General features: G+C 53.1%; 2 protein-coding genes across 4 annotated transcripts; one reads left to right on the top strand and one right to left on the bottom strand.

The window, feature by feature from the left end:
- The first annotated feature begins 27 nt into the window (after positions 1 to 27).
- Leng1 (leukocyte receptor cluster member 1) lies at positions 28 to 4,338 on the top strand. The gene is made up of 4 exons (XM_051207746.1): positions 28 to 218; positions 1,517 to 1,696; positions 2,254 to 2,504; positions 4,039 to 4,338. The coding sequence occupies exons 1-4, from the start codon at positions 87 to 89 to the stop codon at positions 4,256 to 4,258; spliced, it is 783 nt and encodes a 260-aa protein (XP_051063703.1). The 5' UTR covers positions 28 to 86; the 3' UTR covers positions 4,259 to 4,338.
- Cnot3 (CCR4-NOT transcription complex subunit 3) lies at positions 4,296 to 19,669 on the bottom strand. Of its 3 annotated transcripts, none has more exons than XM_051207742.1 (18): positions 19,551 to 19,669; positions 14,419 to 14,493; positions 14,243 to 14,310; positions 13,953 to 14,027; positions 13,728 to 13,817; positions 13,421 to 13,549; positions 13,229 to 13,324; positions 11,997 to 12,216; positions 11,772 to 11,905; positions 10,826 to 10,882; positions 9,234 to 9,615; positions 9,032 to 9,155; positions 8,020 to 8,218; positions 7,167 to 7,266; positions 6,873 to 7,071; positions 6,540 to 6,672; positions 5,834 to 5,959; positions 4,296 to 4,659 (listed from the first exon to the last, which is right to left on the bottom strand). In XM_051207742.1, exons 2-18 carry the CDS (start codon positions 14,441 to 14,443, stop codon positions 4,561 to 4,563), a joined length of 2,256 nt encoding a protein of 751 aa, XP_051063699.1. In that variant the 5' UTR covers positions 14,444 to 14,493; positions 19,551 to 19,669; the 3' UTR covers positions 4,296 to 4,560. The 3 variants fall into 3 exon arrangements, with proteins under 3 accessions (XP_051063699.1, XP_051063697.1, XP_051063698.1); XM_051207740.1 differs by having other exon boundaries at positions 11,997 to 12,219; XM_051207741.1 differs by having other exon boundaries at positions 11,997 to 12,219; positions 14,419 to 14,496; positions 19,551 to 19,667.
- Between the last annotated feature and the right edge of the window lie 3,992 nt (positions 19,670 to 23,661).

The following is a 23,661-nucleotide window of genomic DNA, read 5'->3' on the forward strand; positions in this document are numbered from 1 at the left end:
AGGGTGGGGCCTCGGGGCGGAGCATCCTCGCGCCAATCGGAAGTGTTGCAGAGTGGGCCTGCTGCTCGGAGGTCAGCGACGGAACCATGAATATCTTGCCCAAGAAGAGCTGGCACGTCCGAAACAAGGACAATGTCGCCCGCGTGCGGCGCGACGAGGCCCAGGCCCGGGAGGAGCAGAAGGAGCGTGAGCGGAGGGTGCTGCTCGCTCAGCAAGAGGTAAGCCTGGGGCTGGCCCGGAAGCGCGGCCGGCCTGTCTGCGGGTCTCTCGGTTGTCTGTGTTTGGCGATGTTTCTCCGCAAATCCTTTGCTAACTTCCACGAGACCGTCCTAGATCCCCCCCCCCCACTGGCGTAGTTGAAGTGAGTAGCACATAAGAGTGGGGGCAGATATTCTGATTACTTTACGGATTGTCTGCACAAGCTAATTACTGAGCAGCCGCTGTATGTGTGTCCCCCTCGAGCAGAGCGCTAGACTTGAGAAATCCCTCTCAGAACAACTTTGAGTCCTTACCTTAAAGGGGTGCGGTAGGCACTGACTGCAAAGGTCTAACGAGGAGGGCAAAGGGCGGGCAAGCTGGAGTCCACACCGTTAGACACGTTTTTCTCCATAATTGCCACCCCCACCCCCACCCCAGATAAACACACCCAGAGGCTTGCTTTCTTTGAAACGGGGTCTGTGTAGCCCTGGCTACCCTGGAATTGGCTATGTATTCCAGGCTGGTCTCGAGCTCTGAGATCTGCCTCTGCCATCTCAATGTGGGATTGAAGACCACACATACATGCACAGGCGTTAGTAATTTCTCAGTCATTTTGGTTTACAATTAAGTCCCTTGGCCAATCTGATCATGAAGTAGTGTGGGTTTTTAAAATTTTCGAGGCTGTTGGAAGCACGTGCCTTTAATCCCCAGCATTCAGGAGGCTGAGTTTTGCCTGATAAGCTGTATTTGGGAGTTTGTGCATGTGTATGCTGGGCTACCCAATATAGCCCAGTGGTTTTTGATAGTTGTTTTTCTAGCATCACTCCAGGCTGGGAAGCCTTCTGTTTTAGGTTGGGGAATCTCCCAACTGTTTAAAAACACGCCTTTAATTCCAGCACTCAGGAGGCAGAGGCAGGCGGATTCTCTGTGAGTTTGAGACCAGCCTGGCCTACAAAGTGAGTTCCAAGACAGCCAGGACTGTTTCGCAGAGAAACCCTGTCTCAAAAAACAAAGCCAACAACAAAAACAATCTCCACTCCAAATTCAAAATGGCGTCTCTTCTGGTTCCCAGTACCTCTCTACCCACCCCCACTTTTTTTTAAAAGGTTTTTCAGGATAGGGTTTCTCTGTGTAGCTTTGGAGCCTGCCCTGGAACTCTGTAGACCAGGCTGGCCTCGAACCCACAGAGATCCACCTGCCTCTGCCTCCTGAGTGCTGGGATTAGAGGTGGGTGCCACCAGCAACTGGCCCACGGCCCTTTCTTATAGTCCCCAACACTTCTAGGTTCTGAATGTCCTGCCCATAACTTTCTTCTCAGGCCCGAACAGAATTCCTACGGAAGAGAGCCAGGCGTCAGAACTCACTGCCCGAGCTAGAAGCAGCAGATGCTGGAGCTCCAAGTTCTGGCCCTGTGGACCTGTTTAGGGGGCTGCTGGAAGAGGGGGAAGGAGTACCCAGAGGCAATAAAGAGCATGAAGAGGAGAAGCGACAGGAGAAGGTAGGCTGGGGGCCTCTGTCGGCTGACTGGGGGTGAGGGCGGGGGCTCTGGCTGCGACTAGCTTCTCCGTATTGTTTTCGAGCCTATCCTGGCACCCAGTCACCACTATGCTTAGGCTGTTTCTGATGTTAACCTTACATAGCTGGTTTGAGATGAGACCTCAGCTAGAGACCAGGGTGCCCTCCCACCACCAACCCCCCTGCTTTGGCCTCTTGAGTGCTAGCCCGGTGTATGGACAGATGGCACTTGTGGATTGTACTGTGGCTCTCCTGCACCCCCCCCCCCTACTCTGAAGGTGCTGGATTCCACTGAAATCGCTCCTCTGCTTTGCTTTAATTTCCCTTAGACTCCCCTGCCCCTTGCACTGGCTACTCTCCTCCTCCTGCAGACTAGCCCTTGGCACTTAGCATTTCTGGTCCCTGGTCTGATTTCCCTTGTTGAATGGCTACCTACCAGGCCCGGCCTCTCTGGGAACTCAGGCCCTGGGTTTTCCTAATGCCATGTCTAGGGCACCCAGAGGAACTTGGAAAGACCATTTTGTCTTCTTGCCCCCACAGGAGAGGCAAGAGAAAGCACTAGGCATCTTGACGTATTTGGGCCAGAGTGCAGCAGAGGCCCAAACTCAGCCTCCTTGGTACCAGCTACCCCCAGGGCAAGGGGGCTGCCCTCCAGGCCCGAGCTCAGATGAGAAGATCAAGAACCGGTTGGACCCCTTGAGGGAGATGCAGAAGCACCTGGGAAAGAAAAGGCACAGCAGTGAAAGCCGTTCTTCCAGAGAGGAGCGGCTTCAGAAACAACGGCCCAAAGAGTAAGAGTGGATTCTTAGAGTGTGCTCTGGAGACCTCCTTAGAGACAGACTTCATTTAGGATTTTTCTTTTCATGTATTATATATAGTGTTCTGTCTGCATGTATCCCTGCAGGCCAGAAGAGGGCACCAGATCTCATTGCAGATGGTTGAGAGCCACCATGTGGTTGCTGGGAATTGAACTGAGGACCTCTGGAAGAGCAGTGGTTCTTAACTGCTGAGTCTTCTCTCCAGCCCCTTCCTTAATTTAGGGTTTTAAGAATAGCATCTCCTCTTATTGCTAAGGGTATGTGTGGATGCTTGTGTGCAGGATTTCTGTTTTTTCTTTTTTAATGTGCATGGGTATCTGCCATGTTTGCTTAAGCACCATATACAGGCTGGTGCCTTTAGAGTAGAAGGCACTAGATCCCCTGAAACAGGAGTGATACAATTGTGAGTCACTCACTATACAGTACTGGCAGTCAAACCCCTCTTCTAGAAGAGAAGCCAGTGCCCTTAACCACTGAACTACCCAGCCCCAGTTTTGTTTTGAGACAGGGTGTCTCTATGTAGCTCTGCTGACCTCTGCCTCCCAACTGTTAGGATCAAAGGTGTGTGCCACTGCACCAAGCTCAGTTCCTTTTCATTTCTAACCCAGTAGGGAGGGACATGTGAACACACAGATGCAACCTCCTGTCAGGTGCTGGCAGTGCTCCGGGGGAAGAGGACGCAGAGGCAGGCAGACCTTGAATCCAAGGCCAGCATGGTCTACAAAGTGAATTTCAGGACAGCCAAGGCTACACAGAGAAACCGTCTCAAAAAACCTGCCTTAAAAGATCTTTGTGACACTCAGGTTTTTATTTTTCCTCTATAAATGTCCTGTTGTGTTGCTTGTGAAGGCTAGACAAGGACACCAGGTATCTTCCGTATCAATTTCCATCTTACTCTTTGTACTGGCTAGTTTTTTTTTTTTTTAATTCTGCCTACAGGCCAGAAGATGGTATCAGATCCCATTACAGATGGTTGTGAGGGGAACCATGTAGTTGCTGGGAACTGAACTCAGGACCTCTGAAGAGCAGCCAGTAGTGCTCTGAGCCATCTTTTATGTTTCTGAGATAAGGTCTCATTATGTGGTCCTAGCTATCCGAGAACTGGCTGTGTAAACCAGGCTGGCCTTGAACTCATCTACCTTCTAAGTGCCCCTTTCTCTGGAACAGCAGAAGGTGGCACACACAGAACGGCCTCCTAATAACCTTGTTCTTTTGAGACAAGGTTTTACGTAGTCCTGGCTGTCCTGGAACTGGGATGTCTGCCTGCCTCCCGTGTTGGAAACGAAAGTTTAAGAATAAAAGCATGCTTCTGTCTGTAAGATGCCGGGTTCAGCAGGGGCTCTGTCAGGCTAACCTCTTTTTATCTGAAAATGGTGCAGGGGCCCCAGTATGCTGACTGCCCAGTGTGCTTGCTTGACCTGGAGGGTCCTCTAAGAACCACAGGCAGGCACAGCCCCAAAGTGAGTCTATGAATGTAAGCTTTCTGCTCTTGGTCTCCTCTCTGCAGGCCGCCTTCCCTAGAACAGCTCCGGGCTGAGCGCCGTCAGCGGGAAGCGGCTGAGAGGGCTCGAGCGGAGGCCCTGCTGGCCCGGGTACAAGGCCGAGCATCCCAGCAAGGTCAGGCAGAAGTGGAGGAGACAGATGAACGGAGGCGGCGGTACAACTCCCAGTTCAACCCCCAGCTGGCCCGGCGCCCCCGCCAGCAGAACCCCACTCCTGCCCACTGACTCTTGGGGGGATAGGAGGGGCTGCAGCTGCCAGCCGTCATATAAAACTATTTATTCATAAATATTTTCCAAAATGAAAATAGGTTTACCAAAAAATGTCCCTCACTGGGGAGGGGAGGAGGGGGCAGCTCTCGCCCCCAGGGTAGGGCAGAGAGGAAGAGAAAACCTCCCTGCCCTTTCCCTGCTTCCTGGGGGGGAGGGTGCCCCATGGCCTTGGGCCTCCCCCAGTCTTCCAGGGCAGGGCCCTCACCAGGGCAGGGGGATCAGCATGCGGGGGGAGGGGTCAGGTAGAGGGGCCGGTGTCACTGGAGGTCCCGGTCCTCCAGGTAGCGGTACTCAAAGGTGAAGCCTTCCTTCTTCCGCTGGCCCCACTTCTCGTAGTCAAAGTAGATGTAGGTGCCCTGGCCGGGGAAGAAGGTGGTCAGTGAGTGGGCGAGGAGGGGGCTAGGACCTGGGCCAGCTGTCAGGAACATAGAGGTGCCAGGCCAACCGCCCTACATGCTTGCAGTTGCACTCCACCCTGGGTGATTTTGGAGTGGAGAAGGGGGGACGAAGAGAGAGGGCCAGGCCCCAGGTGGGCCTGCATGCTTTCTTTACAGCTCTGGAAGGCCTCAGCTAAGTACCACACCAACACAGCCACGAGGCCTAGCTTATGTTCAGACACTGAAGGATCAGATGCAGCATCTACATCCTAGTGCTCTGCAGGGACGCACAGCACACTTCACTACAACTGAGATTCTGAGTGACTCAATGCCCTGAGATGTATTAATGTCGAGGACCAAACCAGGGTGGGAGAGGATACAGCAAAAAGAAACTGGCTGGGTCAAGTGTCTGAAATGCTTCCAAGTCGTCTGGAAGAACGTGAGGGACGGAACAGAGTTGTGTGACAATGGGGACCAATGAGAGTCAGCTTGGCACCTGGAAGTGTAGGTGGGGGGAAATGTGTACAGGGAAAGCCACTGTGGAGCACACCAACTGAAAACAATTAAAATCTCCACGACGCTCACTGTACAGCAGGCACCATTAGTACTGACATGTTATTAACTTATTTAATCCTTGTAACAACTGCAAGAGATGGGTGCTGATACTCCCATTTTTACAGATAGAGAAACAAATGAAGAGAGGTTGGACTGACTTGTCCACAATCATCCAGAGAGAGCTGGGCTCAGACCCAGATCAGCTGGCTTTGGGGTATTTGGGGGTGGACTTTCTAATGAACTAATGGCTGAGGCTTGAGAAGGCTGCCTAAGCAGACTTCCTTCCAAGTACGCACAGCCCCAACCAGCTCAGTCTGCTGCTTGCCGGGAAACGAAGAAGGGGCCACTGAGGTCAAGAGATGACAACTACTCAACCAAAGTGCCCAGGGCTGCATGGTGCAGGCAGTGAGCTGCTCTTTGGGAGAAGTTAACAGTGGCTCAGACCCCAAGCACTAGGAATTCAGCAAATGGAGAGGGGTAGCATCTGAGGCCAGTCTGGTCTGTCTACAGGACTGTGCTTAAAGGTCAAAGGCCAGAAGGACTAGGTCTGGGGACACTAGCCATACCCCAGTGGTACCAGGGTGGGCGGGGCCCTCACCTGCTCAAACTCATCTGTGATGGTCTTGGGCTCCTCGTGCCTCTGGAACCACATCATGTACTTGGTGTGGAAGCGCCAGGACTGCTTCTTCAGGGCCTTGGCTGCCAAGTACTGTGCCTTGGTTCCCTGGGGGGGGGGGGGGGGAAATGCACAGGAAGATTGGGGAGGGAGCAGGGGGACAGGGCAGGGTATCAGGGCTGGACCCAGGCCCCATCTCAGAGTCCACTTGGGGACAGTGCTGGGAGCACAAAACATACCACGGTCAGAAGAAAATGAGACAGGTGAGGAAGACCAGAAACTAATGCATAATGAAAGCTGAGAGGAGACTGTGTGTAGGAACTCAACTCAAGGGGAGATAGATAGGGAGGGGCTGAGTCACTGCAATCAGGAGGTCACACAGTTAGTTCCCAGAGGTCTCCAGGGAGGCCTTGAGAGCCTACTGCACTCAGGGGCTCTACCAGGAGCTGAGCGCTCTTGGCAGCACAAAGTGCACACACAGCCTAGGGCCTGCAGTCTCTCCCTGAGTCTGAGCAATTGGAATGTCTTGGGACTGGACAGGTTTGATTTGAGGGGGCCTGGGGTGGGGAGGGGTGCGGTCCCAGTGACCGCAGTGGGACACCCACCTCGCCCCTCCAGCCCGAGGGGGAATGGCAGCGGTGGCGGCGGAGCTGGGGGGCCCGAGGCTGCCCCAGGGGCCCTGCTGTACCTCCAGATAGTAGAAGATGAAGAAGAGTGTCTCAGTTGACAGGCGCTGGTAGAACTCCACGGTGTCCGAGTGTGGGGGTGGCATCTGGTGGTGGTAGGGGGGCGTCGGGCAAGGGTTCCGGGGGAGGTACTGCCTGTGAACCGAGAGGGTTTAGTACCAGGTGACTTCCAGTTCCTGCTCTGGCTTCAGAGGCTGTTCAGAAGCACACTTTAACCAAGCCACGTCCTCAGCACTGCCAGACAAGTACTCTACCTAGTCTCTCAGGACCCAGGAACCAGCTCCTCCCTCAGACTGGGGAGTCCCGGGCCCCAGCCCCTTTCTGCAGCCCCTCACCGAATGCGCTCGGAGTCAGAGGGGTGGGGCATGTGGTGCCAGGCGGCCTCTTCCATGGCCTGCTGGTAGAGCTGCTCCTTGGTGAGGGACACTGGCCCGAGTGGACAGACGCCCAGTGACAATGGTATGTTCACCTCTGACAGCTGCAGGGGTGGCTGGGCTGAGGTGGGGGGTGCTGATGTGCTGCTCAGGATGATGTCTGTAGGGAGGGATGGGGCACCAGGCCCCTCAATGATGAGGATGTGATCAGTTCCTTCTTGGCTTTTGCCCTCCCCACCATTCCATGACTATCACCTCGCTCTGTTAGGTGTAACGTTGGCACAGGGTCCTCAATACCAGAGCTGATAGCTGCCCGTTCTGCCATGGATTTCAGAGAGCTCAGCGGTTCAGGGGCCTGGGAAGAGAAGGGGGATGAGCCTCAGGACCAGGAGCAGAGACTGGGCTACAGAAAACTGCAAAGCCTGATGTGACGGGCACACTCTGCCTACTCTGCCGTTGCCGGTTCCCTATTTGCAAGATCTGCCCATATTATGAGAAAACATTGTGGCGGTAGGGAAGCTGAAATCTGAGGTCACCATCAGAACATGGTCCAGTGACTCTCCACGATACATTCCAGAGCAAACAACACCCTACAAAACACGGTGGACAGGCCATAGCATACACTTCCATAAAGACACTACGTGCTAGGGAAATAAATGCCCACTGGACTGCCCACAGTAATAAGACATCTTGAGGGAGGTGGCTGGCAGGATTGCAGGCTCTGCTGTTGCTTTAAGGGTTTCGGCCATCCCTTGGGCATCCAGTCTCCTTGGGAACGTCAGTGGGTGGAGCCTGCAACCCCCACACTGCTTTCCCGGATGAAGCAGTTTAGGGCTGGCTCTTCTACCCACTCTGTACAAACCTTCCGTCATCAAAGCCCACCCACAGACCTGCACCCCAGCGCTCTTGGAGGGACTCATTCTGTACCAGTCACAGCCAGTAAGGCCTAGTCCTTTTCCCCCGTCATCCCACCCACAGCCTCAGGAGCCTCTCCATAAGGTGTCACTTGTTTCTTCTCCCCGCACAGCACAACCATGCTAGAGCCCCATCAACCACTCAGAAGAGCTCTAACACACAGGATGGGCTCAGGGCCTGCCCGAGAGCTCACCTTGATCTCTGGGGTGGCGCTGAACTGTGGAGGACCATTGAGCAGGGTGCCAGCTGCCTTGGCCTCACTGAAGCTGGGCGTTGGAGAACTGGGGGGATTCACAGGCAGTGGCACCAAGAGGCTGGGTCCCCCTGAGTTGTTCCCTGAGCCTGAAGCCACATTCCCAGCCCCCGTTGAGGCTGCCGTACTGGATTCTTTTCTGCGTACAGAATGGAGACGACTCAGACTAAGGTCCCTATACAGAAAATGGGGTCCAAAGGGGGCAGCCGAAGGCAAAACAGCTGGGGCAGGCAGGGACAGAGCCAATCTCTGGGGTTCTCTTCGGTACAGCAGAGGTACTGAGTAGGGAATACAGGATTTTAGGATGGGGCACGGGGTAGTTCTAGAGCTGGCACTGGGGCAGACTGAGGCTGAATGAAGTAGCCTTGCAGACACACATAGTGCAATCCACTAAAGCTGCTCATGCCAGGGGCAAGGTGGCACATCTTTCCTTCAACATGTGTTTAGAAACACCTGGAGCAATCTGATGTCACTTGCAGAAATGGAGGACTAGGACATTTTACTTGGCAAGGGGGGAAAAAAAGCCCCCACGCCCATGGAAGACAGGTTGCTTCAGAGCAAAGAACAGAAACAGGGCCATGTGGTGATGGCCGCATGCCTTTAGTCCCAGCACTCAGGAGGCAGAGGCAGGTGGATCTCTGTGAGTTCAAGACCAGCCTGGTCTACAAGACCTAGTTCCAGGATGGACTCCAAAGCCACAGAGAGACCGTCTCGAAAAACAAAACAATAACAGAAACAGGGAGACAGCAATCTGAAACCTAGAGTAAAAGAACGAGAGAGGACAAAGCTGGGAAGTAATGTACACGTCCTGGGTGGTAAGAAGTTGGGACAGAAACCCTGCTGAGACGAAGGCAGAGTGCCCTGGACACTACCCAAAAAAGCGCAGGACTTGGGGCCGGCAGCAAGGGTGGCATGAGAGGCTGCCGAGCCCCACCTCACCCCCGGAACTCACGAGGTGATGGGAGCTGGGTTGTGAGGGCCAGAGGCGGGCCCCAGGGCCTGGCTGCTGGCACTGCTGCCCGCACTGCTGCTCAGCGCCACCTCTGCAGGGCTGTCTGCAACAACCGCACTGTAGCCTGGGAAAGAAGGGCAAGTGTAAACAAGCTGTAGCCACTGCCCGCCTTGCCCTGTCCCCCAAACTGGCCTGCACTTACTGGTGGCACCGTTCTGCTTGCCAGCCCCTCCGCCTGTGCCACTGTTACTATTGCTGCTGCTCCCTCCGCTGCCACCACCACTTCCCCCGCTCGGCTGGGCACTGGGGGGCCGGGGCTGGGCAGTGCTGGGCCCGCTGGCATTGGGTGGGGCCACAGCCTGGGCATAGGGGGCAGGAGTACCCGAGTTGTGGCTGGGAGCTGGACTGGCCTTGGGGCCCAGGGCACTTGGAGGTGCTGCTGGGGTAGAGGCCCCATTGTTGCCAGGGGCGGAGCTCAAGGCAGAAGTGGCAGATGGGGGGCCAGAGGGGTAGGTGGGCGGCACAGCCGGGGACTGGGGGTGCTGGTTGCTGTGGACAGGCTTGGAGCCGTTTTTGGCTGGAGACTGCAGGAAAGAAAGAACAAAGGGTCAGTACTAGGCCACCCTTATTATCTCCCATCTTCTCTGACCTGCTATCAATTGTCCACACCCTCCAAGGCAAAGAGAACTCAATCACCTTCATGTGTAAGAACTACTTATTTCCAGCCCACTCAGCTGTCCAAAGTTCCTGCTGGACATTGTCCCTTGTAGCCCACATGAATATGACAGGTTATTTCATTAAGACCCTCCATTTCAGACCTGGAGTGGTGGCTCATGCATGCCTTTGATCCTAGTACTTGAGAGGCAGAGACAGGCAGGTCTCTTGGGTTTGAGATCAGCCTGGTCTCTTAGGCAAGTTCAGCCAAGACTACACAGTGAGAAGCTTCACAAAACAAACACTAAACAGCCACCCACCACCAACAAAATCACCTCAATTTGGGATTGGTTGGAACAGCCTAAATGTTTAAAAGAGTAAGGGAACAAGGACAGGCAGGGTACTCCCAAATGTCAGCTAAAGGTCCACTTTATAGCCAGACACAGAACTGTAAAATGCAGTGCAGTGCTTCAGAGTGTAGTGATCAGGAAATCCCTACCTCAGGCAAGCTCCAACAACCAGGCTGCCATGCCTAACTGCCTCACACACTAAGTACCAAAGAGAACTGACCACTGACCTTTTTCCTGGGATCACTGCTGACAGTTAGGGAGCCTGGTAAGGTGGCAGAGCTGGGCCCACTCCCAGCAGCCCCTGCTCCCATCTCTCACTCCATGACCCTTGCTGTACCCCAACCTGGTGCCTCCCATCTGAGACTATTCCTTCTATCACGCCAGAGAGTCTTTGGGGTCCTTCTGCTCCTGCCATCCCTGTTTCCTATCTTAGAAGTGACGGAGCTAAGAGAGTTCATTCGCTAGCGTCACACTGCTTCCCAGGCTTGCTTGGTTCCTTCAGAGATGGCCTACACAGTCCTCAGTCCAGCAGCCTACCTCTCATACTCCCAAGTGTCCTGTCATAGCTCCCATGTGACTGACCTGATGCTGCCCACAGAACCACCTCTGCAGGCCAGGACACAGGCCACCTCCACCACAGCACCAGTCACCATCCTGCTTTCAGGGTGGCACTGTTGCTGGCATGCTACTGTCCCAAGAGCCCAGCTTTGTGGCCAGCACTCCAGCTTCAGTACTCTTAAGGCCCACTGAATAACAAGTGACAAGCCATCAGAGTCAGACTTGGACCCACCTGACTGACTTCACTGTCTGTTGAGCGGCCTCTCTTCTTATCATCCTCAGAGTTTTCCTGGGATAGGGGAAGCAGATTCAGAAACTGAACTCCAGGGCCCCAACACAAAGGGCAATCCTTTAAGGACCCAGGAGGGCCCTTACTGCTCTTAAATCTCTCACAGCCCATCTGACTCCTGTGACCCACAGCTGTTCCAACAACATTCAACCTAAATCTGAGCTCAGGAGTACCATCTTGTGGGCAGCACTCACTCCCACCCTATGGAGCACCTACTGTAAGGACTCAGGCATTATGCTGGCCTGCCCGTCACCTGGCAGAATGCACTCAGGCAGTATCCTGGTCAGACCAGGTGCAAAGGACCCCTTTAAAAGAAAGACCTCCACCCACTTATGCTCTTTTCCCTTTCTGTTTCCTGCTTTTTCCCCTGGAGCAGACAAGACATTTTCTGTCTCCTCCTTCTCCTCTGTCCTTTCTCTGTCTCTTCACCTCTTTTCTCCTCTCCCCCAGCCCCTCCCCTGTCTAATAAAACTTCTCACTTAGGCTCTAGCTGGCTGGCAGGTCTGTCCCTCTACCTCAGTTAACCTAGCCCACCACGGAATCTGCCAAGGTTCCTCACGCTTTATCATAACACCTAAGGAACCTTCTTTCTCTCTAGACTTCAGCCTGGATTCCTGTCAGAGCAAGCAGCCAGCTGCCCAGGTCCTTAAGCATCCCACCACCACCCAAAACCCACATGCATGCTAACCCTGAGTGGGACCCCAGGGGCCTATCTTAGGCTTTTTTATTTGAATTCCACACCAACAAGGGTCTGGAGCACAAAAAGCCTAGACCTCACTTCCTGAGCTGCTCTCTGGGTCAACACTGGTCTTCTGATTTCTCCATGCCCACCTTCTTAGGTTCATGCCCTTCTTGGGAACCCAGGCTATTAATAATGCCAGACCCTCACCGTAGTGCAGTTAGCTGGGCTGGGTGGGATGGGAGAGCTGGAAGTTGTTGAGGTGGGCGTGCTGCTGGACTGGTTGAAGATCTCATCCTCCATGTGGCTGTGGCTGGGTGGGGAGGTGGCGACCAGCGCCTGTGCTGTGGGGGCAGGGGAGCAGCATGCTTAGCTGGCTCAGCTACGCCTCCTGCCCTCACCCTCTGTGCCATGAAGGTCAGCCCAGGGCCTCACGAATGTCCTCGAGGTCCAGGTCGTCATAGAGGAATTCGTTCTCTTCAAAGTCAGGGTCCTGGGATGAGTCAACGTAGTATTCCACGTCATCCTTGATCTTTCGGATGGCGTCAACCAGGATGGAGTCATTATCCAGCATGCGCAGGATGGTCTCCAGCATGCGGACGTGGTAGCGGTGCTTCTCGATGTGCCGCTTCAAGCCCTCAATCCGGTCCTGCTTCTGCTGGCGAGCCCAGGGCCAGGCTCAGGGGCTGCAGAGCACCTGCCCGGCCCTCCTGCCCCCACAGAACCTGTCCTCAGTCCCCCGTCCCCAGGGTACCCCAAATCTCCACTCCAGCCCCTCCTCGTTTGGAGCAGTGAGGAGTCTGCCCACCCTCTGTCCCGGTGAGGACCAATCCGAGGTTTATGACATCTCAGGGACCCACTCTCCCTCCTCAAACCCCTGGCTTTGGGGATCCCTAGAAACCTGTGCTAGCTCTACAACTTGGCCTCCATCTGGCTCACATGTCAGCACGCCTCACCCAGGCCTCCTCCCACTCTCATGACTACACATCCCCTCTCACTGCAGCCGTAATGACAGTCTTAGGATAAGCAACAAGAGGAACTCCCGCTCCCCAAGGTTCCAACTCCCTTTACCCCTCACTCCTTAGTGCTAGCTCCAAATTCCTCCTTTTGTCCAGTACCCACTCTTTCCTCTCTCAGTCCCTGGCTCTCAAATGTCTCAGCTATTGTGACATGCCACTCACATTCCATCCCATCCCAACTTCCTTCTCTGCTGACACCATTTAGCAGACAGCCCTTTGGATTCATACCCTACAGTCAATCCTACAGGTGTAGGACCCAGGATCCTAACATATAGCTTTGGCCCAAACCATCCATCCTTTTCTGGGCATTCATAGCCATTGGTTTCTCAGGGACAACGCCCCCTCAACTAAGAACCTGGGATTTTAGGGGTGCTGTGTACCTTCCCAGTCTGGTTGTCCCTTCACGTCTCACTTTGTGGTCCCAGCTGAACCTAAGTCTAATCTTACCCAAAGCTCCCCCTAAAAAATATTTCCCAAGATCCATCCTGTCTTAGCTCTCAGCTGGCTAGGCTGCCTCATCCTGCTTCTCCAATCTCTACCCCAGGTGTACTGTAGGCACCCAGAACTGGACTCCCATAAGCCTCCAGAGGCTTCATGTTCACAGGCCACACCCACCCCTACCCTGGGTGTGCCTCTCCCCCCACTCACATCCTTGTCGCCCTTCTTCTTGCGTGTCTGTACGGACAGTGACTCCACCTCACTCTCAAACTGGTCCACCTGCATATTTAGGGTGTCAATGGTGTTCTGGGGGGAGAGAAGGGAAGAGGGGTTGTCCTCAAGTCCCTGACATACACTTAAGTCTGGGCCCATGTGCTCACTTCTTCCTTTGTCCCAACTCACTGTAAGCCACTGGCCAACCTCTTCTTTCTCCTTCTGGGCAGGGTCCACCTTCTGAGCCAGGCCTAGGCCCTCCTTGCTATAAGCTTTGGTTTTGGTCTCTCGTTCCACGACTTTGAACCGTTCCATTTGCTGTGGAGAGTACAATTCATGGAGAGCTCTCAACGGTGGGACAGGGGCTAGAAGGGCCAGCAATGCTAGAAACAGCCGGAGGGCCTCATCTCTGCTCTTCCCTTGGTTGTGGAGACATTACTCTTCCCAGGAGTCTGATCATACAACCACTCTACAGAGCCAGGCTTTGGTTTCTTACCGTTTCAATGAGCTTGCGATTTTCGATGAGCTGCCTTTTGTCCTTGATCTCGTTGGATGCTACCCATGTCTTGATCTGGTCCCTCAGCCGCTGAAGGAAAAAGCAACAAGGAAATCGGGCTGCAGGCCTAGGAACTGGGGCCCTCGGTGACCTCTTCTCCCTGGGACCCGGCAGTCCCCTCTCCCCACCCCTCCTCCCATAGGAGTCCAGCCCCAGGCCCCTCACTTGTAGCTTCTTAATCTCCTTCTTTAGGTCAGCCTCATACTTTTCTTTCTGGTTCGCGTTGGCTGCATTGTGGAGCTGAGGGGTGAAGAATTCAGCAGTCAATGTGAGTGTAGCTGCCCAGAACTCGCCATAGCAGTAAAGGTCCAGTCTCTTTCTTCCTCAGCTGGGAAACCTAAGGCCCTCTTCCCCACAGCCGCTCTTAGAGATGCTTCCCTGGTCACCCTGAGACTCTGAACCTCTTGATTCTCCTCCCCACAGACCCAGACTTTGAGGTACTTAGTCTGTGTTACCTTTTGCCAAATATCTTCAAACTGCTCCACGCCTTCGGACACCTTCTTGAGGCAGCGATCAATCTCACCTGGCCAGGGAGGAAGACTGTCAGGATCCTGCCAAGGCAGCAAATAGCCAAAGACAAGTTCCCAGAAGAGAAGGCATGTGGCCACATTTACAGTCGGCGGTCTGTTACCTTGGAGTTTGCGCTTGTCCGCCATCTTCCCTGCCCTACAGACGAACTCTCTTCATACTCTCTTGGAAACGGACGCTGCTGGAAAAAATTGGGTAGGACTTAACATCGATTCCTTGACTAGTCCAAACCCAGAGACATGGTGGGAATAATGGAGTAGGTAGGATGGTGAAGGAAGTAAACAGTTACCTGCCCTCTTCCCTACCTTCTTTCAAGCTACATCCCCATTTCCTATCTGGTAAGGGAGATATGGCCTGTTCTTACACTCCTTCAGTTGCCCAACACAGAGACGGGCAGACTAGATTCTGGAAAACCATTGAAACGAAGAGTGCTATACCTCATTTGTGGGCCTGACTTAGGGAAGCAAAAGCTTTCTAGAGTACAGAGTACCTGTTCTCTAAATGACAACACAGCACACAGGTGGACTGCTGGGATGCAGGCATGAGCCCCAGAAATGAGGGTTCTGAACGGGTTGGGAGCAGAGGTGACTGGGAGAGGCTACTCCAGGCAAGTCGGGAAATACATGAGGCTGGCGGCTCCTGGGAACAACAGGGTACTTCCCAACTATGAAAACCTGGACCTGTTCATACAGGAGGACAGGGCAGGATGTCAAACAAGAGGGTCTCACACTTCCAAGAAATATATTTCACAGAATCCTGGAGCCCCAGACAGATAATGCTCCTGACCAGAAGAGCCTGACACTAAAAACGGTTATAGAAACTTGGGAGCAGGAAGCAGCACCTCAGAGAGGGCTGGGGGAAGATAGAAAGCTTACAAAGATAAGAGAGTAAAGAGAGAGGCGCCTCAGATCTGCACACATGGAGGAATTCCATATCAGACAGACTGGCAATTTAGACTCAGAAACATGAACCCATGGAGCAGAAAACAAAATGCAGAGGGGCATCTACTTTTATTCTGAAGGAAGGTGAGCTTAACTAAGAAGGGCCCGAGGACAAAGGATGGAGAAGGGAGGTCTATACATAGGGAAAGCCACACCATAAAACTTGACTCTGAAACAGGACACCCTGGAGAGGGAGGGTCATGCAAAGAGTATTTCTGAGCTGCTAGTAGAAGCCATGTGTAAAAAAAAAAAAAAAAAAAAAAAAAAAAACTCTAAAAAACTAGACCATACAGGACAGGGGTGTCCCAAAGTAGCTCTTAATCATAAAGGCAGAAACAGCCCTACTCCCACAACCAAGAGCTTCAGCCTGGTGGGCAGCCACAACGAGGGTCCTTACTACCAGGGAAAGAAATACCCAGAGAACAGTTTTAACAGAAGATGCAACGTGGGAAATGTTCCAAAGTGCACTGTCAGGCTAATGTACTACAGCCAGTGCAATGGAAAAAGTGAACCTTTTCCTTTCTAAGACAGGGTCTTAAGCTCAGGCTGGCTTTGAACCCACATCCCTGCCTTGACCTCCCTAATGCTGAGGTTAGAGGAGTGCATGGCCATTCCTGGCTCCTTTTTTTCACTTGTACAAATTACAGATGGCTAGCAACCACTGCATTACAGAGCAGGCTTGAGAAAGAGAGGCCCAGAGAGGATGGGGCTGGCATCTTCTCAGAAAGGAATTAAAAAAAAAAAATAACTCTGTGGAGTCCTGCTCTGTGGGAAGGTAGGTATGAGTGGCACCTCAAACTCTGGGAACTTAAATCTCTTCAGTATAGGACCTATCAAACCCCCACCCCACCCCCAAAAAAACAGAACTCTCATCTGCGGACTGGCTGACACACCACACACCAGAATCTTCAGGAAAATGAAGAAACTAGCAAACGGACTCGGCAAAGAGCCCCACCAAGGAGATTGAAGTATAGGTACTTCTGATCCAGGGATCTTGCCTGGAATCAGCAAGAGGTGTTCAGGATCTTGACCAGGAGTGAAGCCTTGGCTCTAATATCCATCAGCACAGAAAGGCCCCTTTTTACACCAGGGAAGGAAGGAATGTTAAACAACAGCTTACAGTGCCCACTCTGTCCCAAGAGCCTACAGGAGGGCTCTGGGCAGACACTGCAACCTTAAGGAGGTGGGGCCCTACCCTGATTCCACAGTGAAGAGGCTGGGACTGCAGCACAAGGGAGGGGTGATACAGCCCTGCAGTGAGAATATGGTAAAAGACAAATCCTAACGGGGCCAGAAACAAGGGCCATCGAGTAGGATCAGCATAAACCAAGCCTGACAACCCTAAAGTCAATCTCAAGGATTCAACAGTAGAGACAGAGAATCAAGTATCAAAAGGTGCTCTCTACCTTTCACATACATGCTGGCATGTACACATGCACAAGAGCACACATACACACCACGTAATAAATACACTAGTGAATACAATGTTGAACTAGGGTTGGTCCTTTAACTCCACCCTTGGGAGACAGAGGCAGACTGATCTCAAGGCCATCCTGGTCTACACAGTGAGTTGCAGGTCACCCCAGATTACATAGTGAGACAAGGTCTCAAAAAAAAAAAAAATAGTAGTAAAAAATAATTACGGGCCAATTAGATAGCTGAGTAAATAAAGGTACTTGCTATGAAGACTGGTGATCTAGACTCAACCCCTGATCCCAAATAGTGAATGCAAAGAATCAATTTCTCAAAATTTTTCTCTGCCCCCCCACATTCCTGTCATGGTGTGCATGCGCATACCCAAAATAAAAAAAAAAAATCAACTTTAAAAATACATATAAGCATTTAAAAACTTAAGAACTGGAGACGTCTTGTGTTAAGAGTACTTGTTGCCCTTTTAAGACAATCCAGGTTCAGTTCCCAGCACCCACATGGTAGCTCACAACTGTCTCTAATTCCAGTTCCAGGGGAACCAAAATCTTTCTCAGGTACAGCACATACACAGTACACTTACCTGAGGGGACACAAGATACACATAGAATACAAACACATTTAAAAAAAAAAAAAAAAAAAAAAAAAGAACAGGTGTAATACTTGAGCCATCAAGATTGGGCACAGCTGTGATTAGAGAAGACCTTAACCTGACTGGCAAGAGGCCGCTGCTCCTAAGAATTTCTACTCCAGAGGCTGACACCTCAGCTGGAGGGGAGGCTATACCATCCCTCCACAGCAAGACTGTGCACACACCTGAGAAGCCAGGAACCAAGACAGTGCTGGAGCCTCAAACGAGAGGTGCCACCAACAGAAGACTCTGCCCATCCCATTTTCCAAGACTCTCTCCAGGTGGCCATCACCCCCTTCGGACAGCACAGAGGAGGCTGGGCCTCTTGGCCCAGATGGTGCCTCTGTCCAAGGCTGTGGCACATTCTCACATCAGGAGCCAACAAAACAATATCCACAACTTTTCCAAGATCATCATACAGAGAGCTGACGAAGGGTACAGCCTTTATGCTGAAGGCGGCTATTGTTGAGTGGCCACACAAGCGTCTTGGAGCACAGCAGAGGCATCTTGCAGCTACGAGGGTTCACACGGAGGCAAGGAGGTGGTGGCTGGCAGCACAGGAGGTACAACCCTGGCACCACTACATGGGGCTCTGTTAGCTAGACAAAGTGGGTCCTGGTAGGAGGTAACTGCAGTCCCTGGAAAGGCCCCACAACATACAGGCCGGGATGAGAAACCCTCGAAAAGTCACCCCCAATCTTTAGTCCCACGCAGTGACCACAGTAGTCTCTACCCCAAGTCCCACACACCGCACAAAAGAACCTTCACTTCAGACCCACAGAAAAACCACAAAGGAGAAGTAAATCCCACTAGTAGGGGTGCTCACACCCAAGAGTTGCCTAGCCTCACAGTGGGTACACAGGGGGTCAAACGCAGGAGAAGGGGGATGATGCCAGTACCAAAGAAGGCAGACACTTCTACCTAGCAGGTGACAACACCCTCCCACAAAGACAGCACAGCTACAGGGAGAAAGGATGTTTGCATCCCTGCGGGGTACCAGTTGTGTGAGATGGACCACTCTAGCTCTGGCACAACGCTTTCCTTCAGCCACTGGATTTCAATTACGCTCGAGAGAGATCACACTTACACACAGGTGGGTAGGGGAGGGTGCAAGTGTGCGGAGGTTAGCCACCCATGTGATGAGGGCTGAAGGTGAAGGCACAGATCAAATCCTAAGAAGAGATTGACAGTCACAGAACTGAGATGCTGCTGTCTAGAAGAGGTGCGCGAACTGTCCCCAACAGTAGCACACCAATAACAAGAGAGAGCTTGGGAGCTCACATTCCACAGACACAGACCCAGGGGAAGCCAAACCGCTCCCACCACACACGGCAACACCAGCAGACTTGACACCACCAGGAAGCCACATCCAGGGAGGCAGACAGCTTGCATCCCCAAAGCTAGAGGCCGCTGACACCCTACCTCAAAGATGAAAAGACCTGAAGCCAGGAAGTGAGCAATAAATACGGTGGACAGTCCTCCTGAATCCAACGGGGTCTGGGGAGGGAGTGTTACAAAAAAGAAAAGGAAAAAAAAAAAAGGAAAAAGCCATGCTTCCTTGAAAAGAAGCCCGGTGTTACGGGACGTCTAGGAGACTTCACTGCCAGAGCTGTGAGGACAAAACTTTGGCTTAGGCTCCAACTCACAACGGGGGCTGCACCCTCGCTCGGGTCTTGGGGACTTTTTCCTCCACCAGATCCATCTCTTCCAGAGAGGCTTCCCCCTATCGAGACACCAACAAGCTGGACTCTCTCTCGGGTGCACAGAGGCCACGCTCCCCGGAGGGAGCTCCCGGGGAGGGAAGGAAGGAGGGAGGGAGGGCACGACTGCGGGACTGGCCCCCACACCCACGGCAGAAAGAAAGCCCCCTCCTTCTCTCCTTCCCTCCCTCCCCGGTCCGCTGCGCGCCCACCGCTCGCCCCAAGCCCGGCCAGACGCGGAGGAGGGCGGGCACCCCGCACCCGGGGCAGGCGCGCAGCCACGCGGGAATCGGGACGCGGGAGGGAGGGAGGACTCCAGAGTGGAGGTTCCCGGCCCGCCGGCCCGCGCCGAAGCCAGCCAGGCCCGAGCGCGCGGCCAGGGCAGAGCCAGGGCCCGGCGGGCGCGGAGGCCGTGCCGCGACAGGCGCAGGCGGAGGAGGGGGTCGCGGGGCGGGGAGGCGGCCGACCGCGCCGAGGGGGAGAGGGGAAGGGGGCCCGGCCCGGTCGAGCCTGACGCTCGCTCGCTCGCTCTCACCGCAGGAGCTGGCGCCGCCGCTGCGGAGCGTATCGCGACAGGCGAGGAGGAGAAGACAGAGGCGAGCGCCCGCCCGCCCGCCCGCCGGCCGCCTTTTTTTTTTTTTTTTTTTTTCTTCTCTCTCTCTCTTTTTTTTTTTTTCTTTTTTTTCTTCTTCCTCCTCTTTCCTCGCGCCCCAAGCCCGGGCGCTATCGCGATAAGAGGGCGCGAAAGCCGGAAGTGGGGTTGGGTTGTTGATAGAGGAAGTGGGCCCGGGGCTGTTCTAGACGACCGAGTAGGGGGACTCGGGGCTCAAGGGAAGGCCCGGCGGCGGCTGCCGACGGCTCCACGGAAGCTGAACGGGCCCGGTCCAAGATGGCGGCGGCGGAGGAGGCCTCCCCTCCTCTCTCCTCGTCTCTGGCGCCGGCCCGCCCCCGAGCCCCGAATATAGGTCCGTCATTGCTCCCGCAGCACGTCGCTCTGCGCCGCAAGGCGCGTCCCATTGGTCCCTAGCGGGGATGCGGCCGGCCCCCTCGCTGGGATTGGCTGCCGTCCGCGGGGCGCGGCGTTCGATTGGCCTCCCGCTCAGCTGCCTGGGATTGGCTGAGGCTCCCCTCCCCGGCTCCTCCTCCTCCCTCCTCCCCGCCTCGGAGCACAACACGCCAGCGCGAGGCCCTGAGCGTCAATCAGGAGGCCTGTGTCGTGCTGATTGGACGTGTCCGCCCCCTTCTCCTAAGTCAATTGGCCGCGGGGAGGAGTCACGGTGAGGGGCGGGAAGTCGTCCGTCAAGTTCGAGGGCGGCTGTGATTGGTTGAGAGGTATGTCTGCCTCGCACTCATTGGTTGGTGGTGGAAGTGGGTGGGGGAAACGACGGAAGGCATGCAGCGTGGGTGTTAAAGGCCGAAGACAGACAGGTGACTGGAGTGGGGGGGGGCATTGAGCCCAAGTGATCTGCCAATCAAGACAGCCGCCAGGCCTAAGGGGCGGAGCCAGACGAGAAGCCCCCCCCCCCATTTCCCTTGGCAGTCCCGTCCGCTTGGCCAATGGGGTAGCTTTTCGGAGGATGCTGCCCACAGGTGTGGTTGTCGGAGCATCCTTCCCTATTCCTGCCGTCCAGGCTGTTTTCTGATCCTCACAATCGCTCCCCAGGTGCCTATGCTTGGCATGTCTCTAAAACTAAAACTCTAAAACTCAGTGCTTTCGGGAGGGGGAAGGAAAGGCGGAATCAGCAGAAGTGACTGAGAAGCACACAGCACAGGTCTGCCCTGCCTCCGAGTAAGTGAGCGAGCGGACTGTGTGTGGGACAGTCTGCCTCCGTTTCTTTAATGTTGCAAGGATGCTTGTTGTAGCTGCAGAAGTTGCAGAAGAAGCTGCGCTTTACCCTACCTCGACTACATCTGCAACGACTACTTATTAGAGCTCTATTATGCTTCTTTTCTTAGGTAGTAAACTTCCCTGACCACCCTTGCAGAGTGCTTAGGCGAGCCTCTCCAATTTTGTTCAAGTCCTGCCTTTTAAAAAAAATACTCATTTGGGTCTCCCTGTCTGGATTTATCAGTGTTTAGCACTCAGAACGCACTCCGTAGCCTTTTGCTGAATTAGTAGGTGAACAGTCCCACCAATGACTTGTGTTGAGAACTTCTTGAGCACCACGTTTTCATGAGTTGGGAAGCCAAATCTATCTCTGCCTGCCTGGGTGAAGGAAACTAAAATAAATCCAAACTTGAAGAGTCCCCACCAGAATGGCATGAAGCAAGAGAAGAAGAAATGGCTTATACAAAAATGTATCTTTGGGGGGGGGCATGGAAGGATGGGAGAGGGAACTGGGACTGATGTGTAAAATAAGATTGTTTCTAAATTAAATTTTTTAAAAAAGCGTATCCTTCTGCTGGAGTGATGGCTCAGCAGTTAAGACACACTTTCTTGCAGGACTTGGAATTCTGTTCTCAGCACCCACACGGTGGCTCACATGCCTGTAACACCAGTTCCAGGGTATCTGATTCCCTCATCCCGGCGCTGCTGGTGTACTTAAACTAACACATTCACACAAACACTTTTAAGATGCGTATTTTAAGGGTCACATAGACTTAAAGTGAAACCCAGGAACCTGCATTTGTCCAGACTTTCCTAACACCCACAGTCTTTTTAGCGTTTATTTATTCATACACAGCTGAGTGTGGAACGAACTGCTCCTGGCCTCGTCAGGAATCCCTTGTGGACTTGTTAAGATTCAGCTTATCTAGGTGTTCTTCAATTCTGCTTTTTCTAGCAAGCTCCCAGGGCATGCTGATGGCCCCAAGAACAGGACGATGATTCTCAGGCTTAGTTGCACGTTAGAATCACCTGGGAAGTTGGTTGGGGTTGGGTGGGGGATCCAAATACCCCAGGCTCAAGCAACAACAATTACAACCTCTGGAGGTGTGAATCCCTGAGAATTACAGCGTGCAGCCAGCCGATTTAAAAACAAACTCCTCCAGGCAAGTTCCTTTAGTCAGCACCATAAACATCACATGGAAATGCACTTTTCTTTCTCGAATCAGGGAGATTTTAAACCAGGGTGTCACATGATAGGGAAGCACCTACTATTGAGCTATCCTATCCCTCCCCGCCCAGACACCTCACCTCTCATGTAGGAGGGGCTGGACTAGAACTGGCTTTGTAGTGGAGGATGGCCTTGAACTCCAGGTTCTCCTGCTTCCATTTCCCAAGTGCTGAGACTACAAGTTTGTGCAGCCATGTATCAGCTTCCGCCTTTTTTTAAGGATCTTACTTGTACGCCTTGGAACTCACTATATAGACTAGGCTTACCTGCAACTCATGTAAATCTGATCTCTGCACAGGAGTGTTGGGATTAAAGGCGTGTGCTACCACACCCAGCAGCCATTTTAAAACACAGCTAGGCAAGTACCCTGAGGTGAACTGCTGCATTCCTGGCCCTTGAGAAACATTTACAGTCTCTCTCTGTGTGTGTGTGTCTAGCCTACCTGTATATCTATGCTAAATGTGTGCCTGGTACCCAGGGAGATCAGAAGTGGATGTCATATCCTCTGGGGCTGAAGTTATAGACTGTTGTGGGCTGCCACAGGGGTGCTGGGAATCACACTAGGGTCTTCTGGAAGAACAACCAATGTCCTTAACCACTGAGAAATCTCTCCAGCCAACTCCCTTTCCTGAAATTGTGTGTACATATATGCATGTATTAAATGTACCGTGTGTAGGTGAAAATGCTTCTCAGTAAGTTTTTCTTTTTCTTTTCTTTTTTTTTCTTTTTGGTTTTTGGAGACAGGGCTTCTCTGTATTGCTTTGGAGGTTGTCCTGGAACTAGCTCTGTAGATCAGGCTGGCCTCAAACTCACAGAGGTCCACCTGCCTCTCCCTCCTGAATGCTGGGACTAAAGGCGTGTGCCACCGACTATTTTTTAACTATAAGCCACTATCAGGACCTGGGACTCAAGGAGGCTGGAGGCATGCCCCAGTGATCCACCTGTCTCCACCTCCTCAGCATCGGGATGGCAAGCACATGCCATTCTTGGCATTTTATATGGGTACTGAGCATTGAATTCAGGTTCTTACACTGCTTTTGTTTTTTTGTTGTTGTTGTTTTTTGTTTTCTCCCCCCCCCCACCCCCAGACAGGGTTTCTCTGAGTAGCTCTGGTTGTCCTGGAATAGGCCCTATAGCCCAGGCTGACCTCGGACTCACAGAGATCCGCCTCCCAAGGTTTTTATGGTTTTATGAAGAGCACTTTACCAAGAGTGCTCTGTCTCCAGATCTTGCCCCAGCTTTTTTGGAAGCGGGGTTTTTTTTTTTTTTTTTTTTTTTTTTTTTTTTTTCCTCTACAGCCCAGGCTGGCCTTGAACTCACTGTGTATGTAGCCCAAGTAGCTTTGAGCTTCCAACCTGCCTGCTCAGGTCCCTTGGGTAGCTAGGGTTACAGGCTGCAATACATGTGTTTGAGCTAGACTTTAGCAAAACTAAATCTGGGACTAGCACCCATGTTTTAGAGACTCACATCTTCATTTTCTGTTCCACCCACCACTGGCAATGTCAGATACAAGTCAGGCAGGGACCACGTAGGGATTCTGGAGGGAGTGCTGGACAAAGAGCTTTCCCTAGCAGACACACAGGGGACTGG

Source organism: Phodopus roborovskii, unplaced genomic scaffold (assembly GCF_943737965.1).
Source record: "Phodopus roborovskii unplaced genomic scaffold, PHOROB, whole genome shotgun sequence".
Taxonomy (NCBI): Eukaryota; Metazoa; Chordata; class Mammalia; order Rodentia; family Cricetidae; genus Phodopus; species Phodopus roborovskii.